Source organism: Sinocyclocheilus anshuiensis, unplaced genomic scaffold (assembly GCF_001515605.1).
Source record: "Sinocyclocheilus anshuiensis isolate Anshui unplaced genomic scaffold, SAMN03320099.WGS_v1.1 scaffold1957, whole genome shotgun sequence".
Classification (NCBI taxonomy): domain Eukaryota; kingdom Metazoa; phylum Chordata; class Actinopteri; order Cypriniformes; family Cyprinidae; genus Sinocyclocheilus; species Sinocyclocheilus anshuiensis.
In genome coordinates, this window is record NW_015537935.1 from 95,950 (window position 1) to 113,360 (window position 17,411).

Sequence of the window (17,411 nt, forward strand, 5' to 3'; positions counted from 1 at the left end):
GGAATGCTCTGCAAACTTCAGGAACTTGTAGCACGGTAGATCCAGGATGGTCTTGGTTGAAACAGGAGATCTTCCATCACGCCGTGCTGAGCGAGGAGAAGTGCTCTGTGTTTAAAGGAAGGGACAGCATTCTGGGAAAGATTTGCATTGCCATGTGGGAGTCCACTAATGCTTGCCACGAACCTCTTCTGGTTCATGGACCTTCAGGGGTTGGTAAAACAGCTCTGCTTTGCAAACTGGCACAGGAAATGCGAGGCGTTGTTGACCATCGGGGAGTTGTGGTGCTGAGGTTGCTGGGAACATCTCCACTCAGCTCGGATCTTGACTCTGTTCTCAGAGGTGTTTGTCTTCAAGTGTGTGGAGCTTTAGGGTTGCAGTTCCCCTATCCACATATTGCCAACGCGCATGAAGAGCTAGTCCGGTTTTTCCATTCCATGCTGGAAGACGTGTCAAAACAAGGAGACACACTCCTACTCATTCTGGACTCATTGGACCAGCTTTTAGAGGCAAACAAACCTCATAAACTAGACTGGATACCTAAAGTGATCCCTCCCAATGTGCAACTTGTACTCTCTATTTCTGATGACTATGTTGAGAAATGTAAATCTTTGGTTTCAGCAGAACAAAACGTCTTTAGAGTGGAACTTCTCACAGACGATCAAGGGAAAGACGTTATTGGCGCCTACATGAGCGCAGCTGGACGCAAGCTGACCTCAGAACAGGTAGACACCATCTTAAACCGCTTCCAGCAAAGCAGGAGCCCTTTGCACATGAAACTCATGCTAGACACTGCCAAACAGTGGTCCTCCTGCACCTCCACGTCTAATGTTCGCCTGGGCGTCTCTGCACAGGAAGTGATGACACAGTTTGTGGAGTCACTTGAGGAGAATCATGGGAAGAAGCTAGTTAGTCATGCTCTGTGCTTCATCTTGTTATCAAGGCAAGTCATATTTTGTTATGTTGGTTTTAGGAGGATCTAATATGTTAACTTTTTAATGACAGATTATGCGGATGCTTTGGTAGTTTAGTATAATGGAGTCTTTACGCTGCCAAGCTTTGCCACATCCAAATTACATAATGGCACATAAAAGATGCGCAGCACTAACCCTAAGCCTATATAAATATATATTGTTTTACAATTAAATGAATTCATTTGAATAATTTTATGAACTTTGGTGGAAGAGCATTGAAGGCATTTCCCAGAATGTTCTTATTTAATCAATAAATTAGACAGATTCATGTTATTGATGATGTTAACATGTAGGCTATTTTTGTCATATATATGTTATTTCTTTAATTGTTTTCAGTTAAATGTTGAAGTATTAAATACACACACACCAAATGTCCTCAATTATACCGTGAAATACTTTGACAACCCACTAGTGAGGACATTTTACTGGTCCTCCTCACTAGTTAAAAAGGTACATAAATCAGCCAAAAGATGTTTTGATTTAAATCTAGTTCTGCATGTTTTTGTGACAGGTATGTGTTGGGGGTAGGGGCTGCGTTAGGTGATGGAAAATATCATTAACCAGATATAAAATGAATGGAAGTCTATGTAATGTCCTCACTAAGAGTGTTATTTATGTTTTAATGTTTACGAAACAGTTTGGCTAATGAAACTTATCACTTATTATGTGGTTGTTTTCATTTCTTTGAATTCAGTCAAATTTGTTTTCTTTCAAATTCCAGTGCAACATCATGTGGGTGTAGCCAATTCTATTCAAACTCACATTCATATTCAAATTCACATTCAGTTGAATGGTAGCCAATTCTTACATTCTGAATTTTGAGCTGCCATGGCTAATGTGTTTAAGCAACCCCTGTGCCACGTTAAAAGTCTGCTTTTTGTGGCTATATTTGCCATTTCAGAAACTAGCCTTCACATGTCCAACTCTTAATGTTGACACGCACCGTAATGAACATCTAAGTTTCTAAATGTAATTATTTGTCTTTTATATATTCAGAAGTGGTCTATCAGAGGCAGAGTTACAGGATGTCTTGTCGTTAGATAATGATGTTCTGGCTGAAATTTATAAGTACTGGCTTCCTCCAAGCCACACACTCCTGCGCTTCCCACGACTTCACTGGTCCCGGCTCCGGCATGACCTGACAGCTCATCTGACTGAGAGATGGGAGGGTGGTGTTATTCTGCTGGGTTTCACCCACAGGTAAAGGTTTGATTAGACCTTTCTGTTACCACTGTCGTGTTCAGAATTTTCCCACCAGTCAAGCAACAAGTGCTGAGTCCAAGTGCTGTGCCCTATGCCCTTTCCATCACCGTTCTAACTCAGCCGTTACTTTTCTTAGGCAGTTCGCAGAGCTGATAAGGAAGAGATATTTATCACGCGATATGAAAACAGACATGCATGCCATCCTCGCCGAATATTTCTTAGGACAGTGGAGTCAGGGGCAGCTCAGGCCGATCCTTCTTCCCTCACTAAGTATGCTGCTCAATGCTGACAGAAAGGTATAGTTTAAGGTCACAAAATCAGCATTACGTCAAATATGCTTTAGATGCTAAATAACCTATATTTTTGATGGTAAAACATGCTATGTTTTTCAAGGTACCACCCCAGCCCTTGTGGTTTACTGGAGAAGTCGCCAATATGCGGAAGCTTCATGAACTGCCCTATCATCTCGCTCATGCAGGCAAATGGGAGGAGCTACGCCAGTCAGTGCTCGGTGAGGTTTAGATAGGAATAGCTACATTCAAAAGTAGCCAAATCTATTCACTTGAATGACACATTGACAGCTGTCTATGTTTTATGTTTTTATCCACTTAAATATATAAACATGTACGACATGTATAAACAAATATATACAAATATGAATGTGCATTTATTCTCACAGGCAGTCTGGACTGGTTATGTTGTAAAACTCTTCGGTGTGGCGTGAGCTGTGTTATTCAGGACCTGTCGCTTTGCACTGACCTCACAGACTGTCCTGAGATACGAATGCTGAAAGAGACATTTCTGCTTCTCAAGCCCTCGTTAGATTTTAGCGACGGTCGTGTGGGTAAGTATTGGCCACCGGGGCTTTCATAGGCCGTGTTCTATGAAAAACATGTACTTAAAGGTGCAATAGGTGATTGTCTTCAGAAACATTTTTTGTTATGCTGGTTGAAAGTCTCTTCAAATACCGATAGCAATAATTAAGTTAAGTGGTCTAAATGTATTTATATATTCTGTAGAAGGCGTAGGACCAAGACATGTTCGTCCAATCAAAACACTCGGTCCGAGCGTTTTAATTGGCTTTCCTACCTGCCTGTCAAGTTATGTATTCGCATACCTCTGCGCACCCGGTTCGCGCAGACAGGATACGTCACCAGCGCGTTCACGCATGCTGTGCAGACAGAGCGAGAATGGCAGACAAACATCAACAACCCGATCTTTTAAAGTTTTCTCGTATAATGATGCATGATGTAGCCCAGTGGTTCCCAATTCCAGTCCTCGCGCCCCCCAACCAGCTCGTTAGAAGTGAGCTACGTGCATGAACTGTGTTCCGATCGATATGATCCCTACACAGTGTTCATTGCTCCCTACTCCCTGAGCGGGGGAAATCCGTTGAAGCTTACTTCACTTCGGAACATTCATTCACTGATTTGCGCTGCGCAGCGTCTTCACACACAGACGAAACTTACTAGAGAAGTGTGAAGGACTGGAATTGGGAACCGCTGATGTAGCCTATTGTAGTAACGTTGTCTCTGGTATTATTCTTGTCTGTGAGCGTATATCCGTTCAGGAGGTGTGGCTTTGGATGGCGATTTCAGGGAGGGTGGGATGTTCGCTTTCAGTGCTATCAGGCTAAAGTTAGCATTTTCCAAGATCTCCTACTGCACCTTTAATAAAGCAAATGTAAATAAGAATTCATTTGTAAGGGAATATTAAGAAATAGGTTTTGGCTTCATGTTTTCATGAAATCGTAATTTGGAGTTGTGTGGCTTTTAGTTCATGTCTGTTAGCTTGGAGATCATTTAAAGATTGTTAAGAAATCAGGGAAAGTAAACTGCATTTCTCAAGCATTTTAATGTGGTCTAGGAAGGTGAAGTGTGCCATTGCCAAACTGACATCACACGCTTTATTTTAGAATGTAGTCAAATGTTGATTGGTTGCTTCTGCATGATGACGATCATGCCTAATGAGCTTTAAAAAAAAAAAAAGGAATTAGCAAATGGATAAAGAAAAGCAATTAATAAATACTTTATTAAAAAAAAAAATCTAAATGATTTATTTGTTTAATTGACATTTAAATTGTTTATTGTTAAATATGTAAAAACGTTACTAAATACACAATGTATTTGTCAAGTTATTTATGTATTATCAATGCTTAATTTCTTGCTTTTTTAAATGCATTTATACATCCTCTATAACTCTTTACAGATGATATTCAGCGACATTTTTCCTTTATTTATTGACAGGAAAACCAGTCACACCAGTTCATCATTCTTTCACTTTCCCTTTAAACATTGCTAACAATTCAAGAAACATCTAAAATCTGCCACAGTATAACTCATCTTTCAGTATTTTTTTTTTTTTTTTACTTAACCAATTCTTCTATCTCCTGCTTCTCTAAGATCCCTCACTTTTGGTCACGGAGATCTTCGCCAGGCTGCAGGGCCTCGCTGATCTCTACCCCTCCATGATTGGTCAGCTGTGTTCTCAGTGCGTGGGCTGGTTTGGTTCCTGTACTGACCCAGTGCTTGTGCCCAAATGCAGCTTCTTTCAGGCCCCTGGGGGCCCACTGAAGAGCACCCTCACGGGGTTCATGAAAGGTGACCCAAAGGAGCTCAGTATTGGTTTCGAGTAAAAACACACATGCTGTTGCTGCTCTACTTAATGTTGCTTCATATCATTGTGTTTTCGTGACTTTTGAAGGGGTGAAGGCCGTCGTGCTGTGCTCAAAGAGAGAGCTGCTGGTAGCAGGTTCAGAGGATGGACTGATTATAGTCTGGAATCTAAACCATCTCCAGACTCTTCACACTCTTTCTGGACACACTGGTAGGTTCTTAACAATGAAGAAGCCAAGGGTGTAGAGTGTCTCTGCCTTGATTCTGAACTAATTAACAGTTGCGTTCCGGAAGTAAAAACTCCACAGGGAAATTGATTTTAAACAATATAAACCTTTAAAGACAGGCCTGTTGTGAGCTCCAAGGTTGTTACTCCATTCTTGAACCCATCTGCTCACATTAGTTCAACTTACTTTTAAAATAACCATGTTTAATAGCAGAATTTGTGGTGAAAACTTAAATTACATGATGCTGTACAGAAAATTCCACCAATCAGAGTTGCAGCGAGCAAAGCACACCAGAAGAGATCTTTAGCTCCGCCCACTCCCATGAAGCTCCATGAATTACATAATTGAGTCGGTCTCTGCACGCTCTCAAAATACTTCCAGTATTGTACCTTTGTCTTTTTGTCTGTTGTTCATATACTTTTCATATACATCAAATAAAGTTTGTAATATTGTGACTGACCTCGTAGCTGGTTTGCTTGGTTCATGGTTTATAACGCTTTAACAAAAATCTCTGTGCAAAAATATATAATATAATATTAATAAATAATACTTCCAGAACCAGCACAGTCGGGCCAGTAGTTCAGATGTTACTTATGTATTTTTGTTAAATTTTGAGTATTCTTTACAAAATTTTGTTAATTTATATTATTTTGTTATTTTTTTTATAGAACAGAACAAATTATCCTTGGTGTAAGATGAGCCAAACAGTCACCAATGAGACCGTAATGCCATGCTCCCTGAAGAGTGCTCACTTCAGTTCCCCCATAGTTCCCTCAAAGAACGTTGCTATGCAATAAAAATAGTCGGTCTCTGCACGCTCTCAAAATACTTCCAGTATTGTACCTTTGTCTTTTTGTCTGTTGTTCATATACTTTTCATATACATCAAATAAAGTTTGTAATATTGTGACTGACCTCGTAGCTGGTTTGCTTGGTTCATGGTTTATAACGCTTTAACAAAAATCTCTGTGCAAAAATATATAATATAATATTAATAAATAATATTATCCTTGGTGTAAGATGAGCCAAACAGTCACCAATGAGACCGTAATGCCATGCTCCCTGAAGAGTGCTCACTTCAGTTCCCCCATAGTTCCCTCAAAGAACGTTGCTATGCAATAAAAATAGCACTCTGCTATGGGAGGTGTGCAGTTATATGGTGTTTCACATTACATTGTTGATTTTAGCATGAATTATAGCACACTCTATTGATCAATCAGAATTCAGGACCGGTACTATCCCTTTTATTGTCTATTTTTGTTTAAATATACAGTGTGTGTGTATATACAATATATATATATATATATAGCTCTTTCTGACTTTTATAAGTACATTAATAGTTTAACAAACAGCCAAACAAATAAATAAGGGTCATGGCTAACTTAAATATAGAAATGTTTGCTCGCCAATTTTCAAATAGTTTCTGTGTGCCTATTAGAAACTTCACTAAAAATGCTTTAGGGTGAACACGGTTCAAGTATATGAGAATATAAACCTTTATGTTTCTCTTTCTCTGTGTAGCAGGGGTGCTCTCCCTGAAGCTGATGGACAAAACCAATCACTGTCTGTCTACTGGACTCGATGGCACACTAAGAAAATGGTGTCTGATAAGTGGACAACAGCTTTTCTGCATCACTGATGCAGTGTCTGTCCAAACACACACCCCTACACACATTCACATGATCGAAGAAAGGAGGATTGTCATAACCAACCCAAGCAGCCTAGTATGAAAAATGTTAACTTTACATTTCCTTTTTTTATATTAAAGAAACAGTTCATGATCAAATGAAAATTGTCATTATTCACTCGCCCGCTTATCGTACCAAACCAGGAGCCAGTTGTGTAAACGTAGCCACTATGCTGAGGCTGTTAACCAAGGAGTCTTATTTTTCAGATTCAAGTGAGTCCAATCAACATTTTTAATCAACTTTAAAAACAAGTTATGACCAGTCTTAAAGAAAATTAAATAAATTAATGAATGACTAACTTGTAAGACTATGCTCAGCATTTTATGCAACTGGCCCCAGTATAATGTCAGTATTTGTGTTGTGGTAATTGAGAAATGTTAAAGAGTCTTCATGCAGATCTAGCCTAACAAAAATATAACTACAACAAGAGCAGAAAGACCAACAAATTTAATCAACAAAAATTAATAATGACCGAATTTTCATTTTTGGGTTCCTTTTAATCTTTTAAATGACTATGTAGAATGCTGTTAGTTAATATTTTCTCTGCCATCCTTTCCCGTACAGGTTAAAGCTTGGCACTTGGACACTGCAGAGCCCCTGTATGAGCTGACGGCAGGCGTTTGTTCTGTTCTTGGTGTTGTGGGAGATGCAGTAGCATGCATATGCAGTGAGGGGGCACTCTGTTTTTATGACGTATCCACTGGCATGCAACATTCCCAGACCCCCCTACCCTGCCCTGCTGGACACCACAATCTCACCTGCTCTCTGACACTCTCCAAATACTCCAAGATACTCATTGCTTTTGGGGAAGGCCGTCTCCATTCGGTATGTATCTTGTTTCAGTAAAGACCAAGCAAAATCTAGCATTTCAGCTTTATTGGAAGGTTTTTGTGTGTGTGTGTGTGTGTGTGTGTGTGTGTGTGTGTGTGTCACATTTCAGCGTTATTGGAAGGTTTTGTGTGTGTGTGCAGGTATGGAGCCATGGTATTGAGTCTGTGGTTGATCTTCCCTCTCCAGCTTTGTTCCTCAGAACATCAGAGGATGAAAAACTGCTGTTTGCAGGTGCTTTAACACGTGTCATTGTCTGATGATCTTTACTCATTTATTCATCACTAAGGTCAAACAATTTCTGAACAAAACAAAAATTCCAAACACATCCCCAATCTTTCATTAAACAACCATTAACATTAGTTTTTAGGCCCAAGTCGAATGTTGGGCCGCTTACAAAAACAATGTTTAGACCAAGACCAAGGTTACACTTTTCAGGAAATCAAAATATGAATGGCTTACCTCAAATATATTAATAGCATTAATTAAACAGCACTTTCCATGAAAATGGTGGAAAATAAGGCTTGTAATTGTAAAAAAGGGACATTTATTTAACAATGTGAAGTACTTCGTCTTTAGTTTTGTTTTATATATTATAAAATATTATGTTTTATATTATTTTAGCATATACTTGAATAATTAAATAAAATTAAATACATATTATAATGATATTGACTGAAAGGGTAACAGGCTTATAGATTTAAAAAAAAAATACAAAAAAGTATCAGAGAATTATTATTTTTTATTATTATTATTATTATTATTTGGAGAAAATGGACTCAGGAAGGCACCAAAACTCTCTTTTTTTCCCCACAATGTGATTATTATTATTTTTTTAAACCATACATTCCTCCATAAACAAAATTCAGTAATGACAGAATTTACATTTTTTAAATAATTGATATATCTATGCAGAATGTTTTTACTTTATAGTCTCTTATTTTATCATTAGTCATTGTGTGTATTAGTTAAAGCTTGCCTGTTAAATATGTTATAGATATTATAACTGTTTTATTCTATATTATCATGTATTTTAATAATTAAATAAAATGTAATGAATATTATAATGAAATGACTGAATGGTTAACAGGGTTGCAGATTTAGCCTAATTGGATCTATCACTCGGCTATCTAGTTTAGGACCAATTTATTTATTTATTTTCATTTATTTATTTTTTGTGTGTGTTTATTCGAGACCAAATTTTGGTATTTAGTTTCCCATAGCTAAATGTTGTTGTTGTTGTTGTTTTTTTATTATCCTTACAACAGTTTTGGTGAGAGGGCTGAATAGCTGTGTTTCAATGATTTTAGAATCAGAGTGCTCCTTAGGGAAAAGACTTAAGTATTACTTTTTTTGGTCATCTAAATTAGTTAATTATTATAAGACATATAATATAATGTTAAACTTGCTAGTTTTGGCTGACTGTATTTATTTTCTGTTAAATTAGATTTAATTTTTACAACACAAATTTGTAAATTGTTTGCTTGTGTGAAGTCCACTTTTTTTCTTGTTGAAGGATGTGACAGAACATTGTGCGTGTTCCTCGTGACGCTGACTTCAATGCAGAGGGTTCTGGATCTTCACCATGACGCGTCAGTCTTATGTGCCGTCTCAAGCAGTGAAGGTAGTGAAATCATCACAAGTGCCCAGGATCGGATTGTACGGGTCAGTTTAATCCCATAGAGTTTCATCTCACTGCCATTGTCCCGAACGGAAGTTGATCCTCTTGTGCTCTTCAAGGTGTGGAGTGTCACCACAGGAGCCCTGCTGGATTGGATCGGTGTGATGGATTCTGCTGTGTCCTCTTTGGCTGTCCATCAGCGTACTATTATCTCTGCCTCTGTTATTGCCAACCAGCTCAAAGTATGGCAGCTTGACTACAACACCAAGCACAGGAGCAAGTCTTTCATCCCGGCATACTACCCTCTAGTGGCCCTGTCGAAAGACGGTGATACTGTATTCTATGTGAAAGAGGGAAATAAAACACAGGTTTTCACCTGGAGCTCCTCGGAAGGTGATACATGTAATAAGAAGATACTGGTTTTCAATGTTGTATTTATGTGTGCGATATCTTTAGCGAATGAAACTCAAATCAAATCTGCAAAAGTTCTCAAGCCAAAGTTGTTCATATGTTTCACAGGTCTGCGGTCTGACAGTATGGACCTGTCCTCAGAAGTGTGCTGTATGGAATTAGCCCAGCAGAAACGTCTACTCTTCTGTGGACTGCGGACTGGTACCATCCTTATTTACCCACTAGACTTTGCCCCAGAAACCCTGTGCCTACCACCTCCAGAAAGCCTACCAATGGTACGCAGCATGGCCATCAGCCCGCGGGAGGACAGAATGGCCGTGGCTTATGAGGATTCGGTTTGTCTCTTTGAGATTACATCGAGAGACAGTTTCCCCTGTGTGGACGGCCCGTTTGAGAGGTACACCCTGTGCCTGCTGCATTCCCCTATCTCTGCCATGGCTCTGCTGTCTGACTGCAGGCTGCTCTATGGGACATTTGGTGGCGAAGTGGTGACCTACGACTTTAAGAGCGCCACGGCAGCCGAGCTGGATCATCACGGTGCAGCCATAACCTGTATCACTATGAGCAACTGGGATGCACAAGCATTGATTGGCTCTCAAGACTGCGTTCAGAAGTTGTGGAATCTGAGTCCCGTCTTGCTGAATCACACCATGGAGTACAAGGTGAGGGTTTGCAGGTTGTTATAATTGATTGAGCTTTTTAAACTAAACCAAAAGAGTTTGTTGCTAGCATGTTTTTTTAATATAACAATGTGATATTCAAATTAGCATAATAAATGACATAATCCCAAATACTAATTAAAATAGGTTTTAGAGGGGTTTTGACCACTTCTTTAGCTGGTCAGGCTGAGAGACCAGCAGACCAACCAACTAAAACCAGCTAAGACCAGCCAACCAGCATAGGCTGGTTTTAGTTGTTTTTATTATTATTAATATTATTTTGGCTATTAACAATCAATTGAAAAAGTTTGTAGTTAACATGTTTTCTCATCTAACTCTCAAATACTTGGTAAAATTGTTTGTTGAACTATGAATTGCTTGAGGTTCATCTGTTTTGGCTCTGTTCACAATTTTAAAAGTTTGTTGTTAGCATGTTGCTAAGCTAACACTGTGATACTCGAATGAGCATAAAAAGTACATGCTACTCAAAAACACCAGGTAAAATTGTCTATTGAACTATAATTTGTCTGTGGTTGGGTCTACTTTGGCTTTGTTTACAATAAATTTAATTAGTTAGCATGTTGCAAGATAGCAGTGTGATACTCAAATAAGCATAGAAATGACATAATCCCATAATACTAGTTAAAATAGGTTTTAGAGGGGGTTTGACCACTTCAGACTGGGACACCAATTTGACCAGCTTAAACCATGCCCATCTTAACAATGTGATACTTGAATAAACATAAACGGTATTTACTCATAAACACCAGGTAATATAGTCTGTCGAACTATTATTTGTCTGTGGATGGGTCTATTTTGGCTCAGTTTACAGTAAATGTTATTAGAGTTTGTTGTTAGCATGTTGTTAAGATAATAATGTGATACTCGAATAATCATAAAGCAATAAGCCCCAAGAAGCCGTGGTTTACAGTGAATTTATAACAACTAAGGGGTGTTGTTAGGCACGAGAGTGCCTAAAACCCCCTTAGCTGTTATAAATTCGCTGTAAACCACGGCTTCACGGGGCTTATTGCTTTTATAAAACGGTTATTACATATACGTAGTAAGGTTTCACAAAATAAAACAGAGCAAATAAAGTGTAATGATATTAATAAAAACATTATTCTTCCACCAAACAATGTAGTTCCTCAGAAACAGTTGTGGTTCCAACAAAGTGGTTGCCAAGCAAGTACAGAAGTAAACAAAGGTGTATGTTTGTAGAGTAATTTACAACAGCTTCGAACGCGGCTCAACCAATCAGAATCAAGGACCGGAACTATCCGTTTTATACAAAATTACATATTACTTACTAAACAAACATACCAATTAAAATAGTCTATTGATTTTTTTTTTTTTAACTCAATCATGTTGCAAAAACCTCTGACTCAGAACTAATGAACTCCTTAAGAAGTAACGTTTTTTCAGTGTGCTCTGCATTCGGAGCAAGCCTATGATGACGTATAATTCTGCCAACAACCATTGTGTGAGATTAATAGGACATGTGTTGTCTTGTTCCATCTTTAAGGGTTTTTATTTTGAAGGCGTCCTCTGTGCTGTCTTCTCGATAAATGATAAATACATCTTCACTGGATCCCTGGACAAAACCATCAAAGTCTGGGATGTCTGTAGTGGTGAGGACTGTTCTCTGTTGTGCATGACACCTACTTGTTAATCATTCTGTGGAAGATTTACTAATAATTTGCTAATAATGTCTTTCATGTCTGATTTAGTTGCTTGGCTTTGGTCGTTTCATTACAGGTTGTTTGCTGTACGTCCAGTTCGTCTACTCTCCAGTCATAAAGATGATGCCACACAAGGATGGATTTGTAGCCGTGTCCCAGCATGGCTCTTTCATCAAGGAAGGTTTCTGCTGTCCAGACACCCTTAAACCTGGATACAACCCCCTCCGGATCTTCAGAGCACATTACCGAGTTACCTCTCGGGAGAAAAGCCTGAACGCTCCGCACACCGTCATCAACGAGCTTCCAGATTACAACCCTGCTCAGTTCAATTTCATCGGCATCGGTTTGATGAAAAGCAAACCATCAAACACGTGTGTTCTCCTCTAAATACGTTCTAGGTTCCAAACCTCTTACCCCACCTGCGTACAGAATTAGGCTATGCACTAGGAAATCATCTGTGTAATTACATAATAATAACTGAGGAAGTATATAAAAAATATATATTTTTAAGAATAATCAAACAATTTGCTATTTATTCATTTTATATTTAATCAACATCGCAAGTGTTAAAAGTAAAGCAGTGTGTAAGACAGCATGTTCCAAAATATATGTTATTAACATTACAGATAATAAGGCACTGGAAAAATATAGTTTTTATGTTAGTGTAATTTACACGAACGCGGCTCAACCAATCAGAATCAAGGACCGGAACTATCCGTTTTATACAAAATTACATATTACTTACTAAACAAACATACCAATTAAAATAGTCTATTGATTTTTTTTTTTTTAACTCAATCATGTTGCAAAAACCTCTGACTCAGAACTAATGAACTCCTTAAGAAGTAACGTTTTTTCAGTGTGCTCTGCATTCGGAGCAAGCCTATGATGACGTATAATTCTGCCAACAACCATTGTGTGAGATTAATAGGACATGTGTTGTCTTGTTCCATCTTTAAGGGTTTTTATTTTGAAGGCGTCCTCTGTGCTGTCTTCTCGATAAATGATAAATACATCTTCACTGGATCCCTGGACAAAACCATCAAAGTCTGGGATGTCTGTAGTGGTGAGGACTGTTCTCTGTTGTGCATGACACCTACTTGTTAATCATTCTGTGGAAGATTTACTAATAATTTGCTAATAATGTCTTTCATGTCTGATTTAGTTGCTTGGCTTTGGTCGTTTCATTACAGGTTGTTTGCTGTACGTCCAGTTCGTCTACTCTCCAGTCATAAAGATGATGCCACACAAGGATGGATTTGTAGCCGTGTCCCAGCATGGCTCTTTCATCAAGGAAGGTTTCTGCTGTCCAGACACCCTTAAACCTGGATACAACCCCCTCCGGATCTTCAGAGCACATTACCGAGTTACCTCTCGGGAGAAAAGCCTGAACGCTCCGCACACCGTCATCAACGAGCTTCCAGATTACAACCCTGCTCAGTTCAATTTCATCGGCATCGGTTTGATGAAAAGCAAACCATCAAACACGTGTGTTCTCCTCTAAATACGTTCTAGGTTCCAAACCTCTTACCCCACCTGCGTACAGAATTAGGCTATGCACTAGGAAATCATCTGTGTAATTACATAATAATAACTGAGGAAGTATATAAAAAATATATATTTTTAAGAATAATCAAACAATTTGCTATTTATTCATTTTATATTTAATCAACATCGCAAGTGTTAAAAGTAAAGCAGTGTGTAAGACAGCATGTTCCAAAATATATGTTATTAACATTACAGATAATAAGGCACTGGAAAAATATAGTTTTTATGTTAGTACGGGATTTAATCACAGCTTTTGCCTTAGTAACTCACAGTATAATGAAGAATAACAATCACATTCTTTGCATCTAATTTGTAACATGTTATAACTTGGTATTTCGAGTGCAATGCGTCATTGAGTTCCAAAGCCTGCACGTGGTGAAGGGTGAGCGTATAAAACCAGTCAAGACTTTCTGTTGTAGCAAAGGGTTACGTTTCCTCTTCTTCTGTTGAACGCTTCGGATTTGAAGAGACAAACCATTTATTAGCCTCAATGCAAAGAGATTTACTTTTGTCTGTTTTGCATGTGCATTTAATGCACCTACATACAAGTTATGAGCTATAAGAGATAATGTTTATAAGTGGCTCAATGTGGGTTTTACAGTGGTCTATGTAATTTGGGTGGCTTTAATATGTTTAGTGAATTTGCTATATTCAGGGCAAAACCTGAGTCCATGTTATCCTAAATGTGAGAATGTTTTAAAAAGCATTAATATAAGCATGTAAGACTGACCTTTTGTACCAGTAGGTTTGCATGGTTATTGACTTTTATTTTTAATATTTCTTTATTTTAGTTGTTATTATGCGTTTTATTTTTTCCAAAATCCTAAAGCTGTGTTTATTTCCAGGTTTTTTTTTTTAAATCTAATTTTCAATGGGCCCCAGTGTACTTTTTTGTAGCTTTCATTTCATGACATATCTTGAAGGGAAAAAGCAAGCAACTATATCTATACAATCTATATTTAAAAAAAGTATGTGTTTCTCATATTTTGTGAGAGTTAATATAGTTATTAATAATCAAATATATAATATTTAATATTGATCAATTTTGCTATTCTTACAATATAATAATAAACAACAGTAATATATTTGCCATCTATGTGTTTTACTGAAATGTATTCTCCCTCATACAGACAATCTCTCTCGAATATATTTTGAAAATTATTGATGAGCTATAACTTCCCCATTCAGTCAATTTAAGAAATTAAAGGAACAAATTGCACAATGTCATGTACTATGACCAATGTAAACTTTTATAAATCAATGGAGAGCCCACATCTTAAATTTTAACTGAAAATTGAGTGTTTACTATTGTCATTTTGCATTATTGACACACTATTTTCCTAATTAATGCTGTACAGTTGCTTTGACACAATCAAATCTTAACCAATGATTCCTAATTGCATCTACTTCCGGAAGGCCAAATAAAGTGCTTTTGCTTTCGCACTGAAACACAGCGTCTCCCTGACATGGCTGCATCAACACTACTGCTGTTCCTGAAACCACGCCTTCTTTCTTTGCGTGTACATTTGGGCGGCATTATGCTAATATTTCCACATAGTGAGGTAGGTATGTGGGGGCGTGTTAGAACGAGCCGTTTTAGGTAGGCACGGTTGACTCTTAACTTTTGTAAAGAATATCTCTTTGGATTTGAGACTTTAGTCTTTGCAACTTTACAGATCTTCTTTATGCACCAAGAGCTTGTAACACTCCAAAGAGAAAGGAACATTGAAATCGCATCATATGACCCCTTTAAATTCCAAACAACATACAGTAGGCACGCTAGTCAGAATTGCGAGATTTAAACTCAGAATTGCGAGTTTTTATCTCACAATTATGTGGGGAAAAAAAGTCAGAATTGTGAGGTAAAAAGTCGCAATAACCTTTTTTTTTTTATTTCTTATTTAGTGGCGGAAACACATAAACGTAAGAGATCATCAAATTAAAGTAAACTAGAGTGGCCTAAATGCATTTTCGTTGAATTTAAAGCGACAGAACATTTCCCTCATCTTTTGACTGAAGTAGCAGAAGTAATTGGTCTCGCTGCTGTCAGTCAGTCAGTCCTGATCCTCCCTCAGACGAGACAGTCTGACAGTAAGCGGATTGAGTCTGTTCAGTCGGCGAAACTGTCCGAGACACTACTCTCATGCTAGCATTCATACACCTGTGCTTAACTGCATAACCTTATGCTTTCCTTTTAAGCCACGATGCTTGCCATATTTACAAAGATCAAAGACCGCGTCGAGGCTTTTTTGAACGAGAAGAATATAGTCACTGACTGTCTTAATAAAATCGAAGAAAAAACAGGCATCAAGAAACGTTATTTAGCGCTCGGTAAGTCCTAATTTTATATAAAGCTTTTTTTTTTTTTTTGCAAACAAAAAGTAGCCTACCCTTACTTATGCCGTTATCTGTAATATTAATGTAACAGGTGCTCAAGTCAGTCGAAGCTGCGTTATAGGCTACAGTATTATTGGCATGTGAAATAAATGACATATCATTACTAAAGACAAATGATTTCTCTTCATGAAAAGAACAGAAAAGAGAAATGAAAGAGCTGAAATGCAGGAATGATTTTCTGAATAATGAAGTTCCTCAGAAGGAGATTTGGTCTGATGCCACTCCACCCCGTGACTTCGCCTTCATCCCTCAACATCTACATCTATATTGAATATTAGTGCTAAAGATTACTGCATTCGAGGTTTCATCCAAAAACAGTTACCCATGATTACCACTACACACACTTGCATAACTACACACAATACTGTTCAAAAGTTTGGGGACAGCAATTATTATTATAATTTTTTAAAGAAAATAATAGTTTTACTCAGCAAAAGCGCATGAATTTGTTCAAAAGTGACAGCAAAGACATTTATAATGTTAGATTTCCTTTTCAAATAAATACTATTATGGTATTATATAACTAAATGTTAACAAATTCTATTATATGACTTTCTATTTATCAAATAAATCTGAAAAAGGTATCAATTTCCACAAAAATATTAAGCCGTACAACAATGTTTCTCAAGCAGCAAATCAGCATATTACAATGATTTCTGAAAGATAATGTGACTGAAGACTGGAGTAATGATGCTGAAAATTCAGCTTTGCATCACAGGAATAAATTACGTTTCACAATTTTACAGATTTCACATGTGGTTCTGCAGTTTGTTCAGTTGATTTAGAAGGATATTATGATTTTCTCCTGTCAGGTGCTGCTGGTGTGATTGGAACGTATTTATTATTTGGACACGGCGCTTCTCTGCTCTGTAATCTGATTGGTTTTGTTTATCCTGCATATTACTCGTGAGTTATGTGCTTTTAAGGTTTTTCACAAACCAGCAGTTGCCGTAACCTACACTGAATCTGTATTATAGTGTTTTTTTTTTTGTAAACTAACTAGGGTATACCTAGTGTACCAATACCTAGGTATAGTTTACCTAGTACTTAGTATACCTTAACTAGGGTATCTTTCATATTTTGTTCTGTTTACATTTTTTGTATCAAAGCCATAGAAAGTCCTGATAAGGAGGATGACACACAATGGCTGACATACTGGGTAATCTACGGCTTCTTCAGCGTGGGTGAATTCTTCTCTGACATTTTTCTCCACTGGTTTCCTTTCTACTATGTATGTAAGGTAGGTAGAAAAAGGCCATGCTTTCTCTGACTAATATCTGATTTAAAAGGATCAATTATTACCAGCTTCTTTCTGCTAATTAGCACAAAGATTCTGCTCCATCTAAGAGGAGAGGTTAAATAGATGTTTGGCACGCTGTTTAATTTAGGACAGCTCTACTGTTGGTCTTTAGACATCTGCCAGTTTGTCCATATTAGAGGTCATGGGCATATATTTGGTTTTAGCATTGGTAGTTGTAACATTGTTTAAAAAAATTATATATATATATATATTAGGGGTGTAACGGTACACGTATTCGTACCGAACCGTTTCGGTACGGGTC

General features: G+C 37.6%; 2 protein-coding genes across 2 annotated transcripts in view; both read left to right on the top strand.

Annotated features, from left to right (window-relative positions):
- The window catches only part of nwd1 (NACHT and WD repeat domain containing 1), a 16,218-nt gene extending 3,807 nt beyond the window's left edge, over nucleotides 1-12,411 (top strand). The window contains exons 6-20 of the mRNA XM_016447394.1: nucleotides 1-940; nucleotides 1,968-2,171; nucleotides 2,311-2,470; nucleotides 2,568-2,685; nucleotides 2,854-3,018; nucleotides 4,577-4,774; nucleotides 4,878-5,000; nucleotides 6,537-6,739; nucleotides 7,268-7,528; nucleotides 7,675-7,765; nucleotides 9,048-9,196; nucleotides 9,272-9,554; nucleotides 9,672-10,225; nucleotides 11,748-11,853; nucleotides 11,981-12,411. The exon at nucleotides 1-940 is cut by the window's left edge and continues 31 nt beyond it. Of these exons, the coding sequence (XP_016302880.1) occupies nucleotides 1-940; nucleotides 1,968-2,171; nucleotides 2,311-2,470; nucleotides 2,568-2,685; nucleotides 2,854-3,018; nucleotides 4,577-4,774; nucleotides 4,878-5,000; nucleotides 6,537-6,739; nucleotides 7,268-7,528; nucleotides 7,675-7,765; nucleotides 9,048-9,196; nucleotides 9,272-9,554; nucleotides 9,672-10,225; nucleotides 11,748-11,853; nucleotides 11,981-12,291 (3,866 nt within the window). The 3' untranslated portion in view covers nucleotides 12,292-12,411. The remainder of the gene's footprint in view (nucleotides 941-1,967; nucleotides 2,172-2,310; nucleotides 2,471-2,567; nucleotides 2,686-2,853; nucleotides 3,019-4,576; nucleotides 4,775-4,877; nucleotides 5,001-6,536; nucleotides 6,740-7,267; nucleotides 7,529-7,674; nucleotides 7,766-9,047; nucleotides 9,197-9,271; nucleotides 9,555-9,671; nucleotides 10,226-11,747; nucleotides 11,854-11,980) is intronic.
- A 3,170-nt stretch (nucleotides 12,412-15,581) lies between these two features.
- The window catches only part of LOC107658751 (receptor expression-enhancing protein 6-like), a 6,436-nt gene continuing 4,606 nt past the window's right edge, over nucleotides 15,582-17,411 (top strand). The window contains exons 1-3 of the mRNA XM_016447401.1: nucleotides 15,582-15,783; nucleotides 16,662-16,755; nucleotides 16,951-17,089. Coding sequence (XP_016302887.1) covers nucleotides 15,657-15,783; nucleotides 16,662-16,755; nucleotides 16,951-17,089 — 360 coding nt within the window. The 5' untranslated portion in view covers nucleotides 15,582-15,656. The remainder of the gene's footprint in view (nucleotides 15,784-16,661; nucleotides 16,756-16,950; nucleotides 17,090-17,411) is intronic.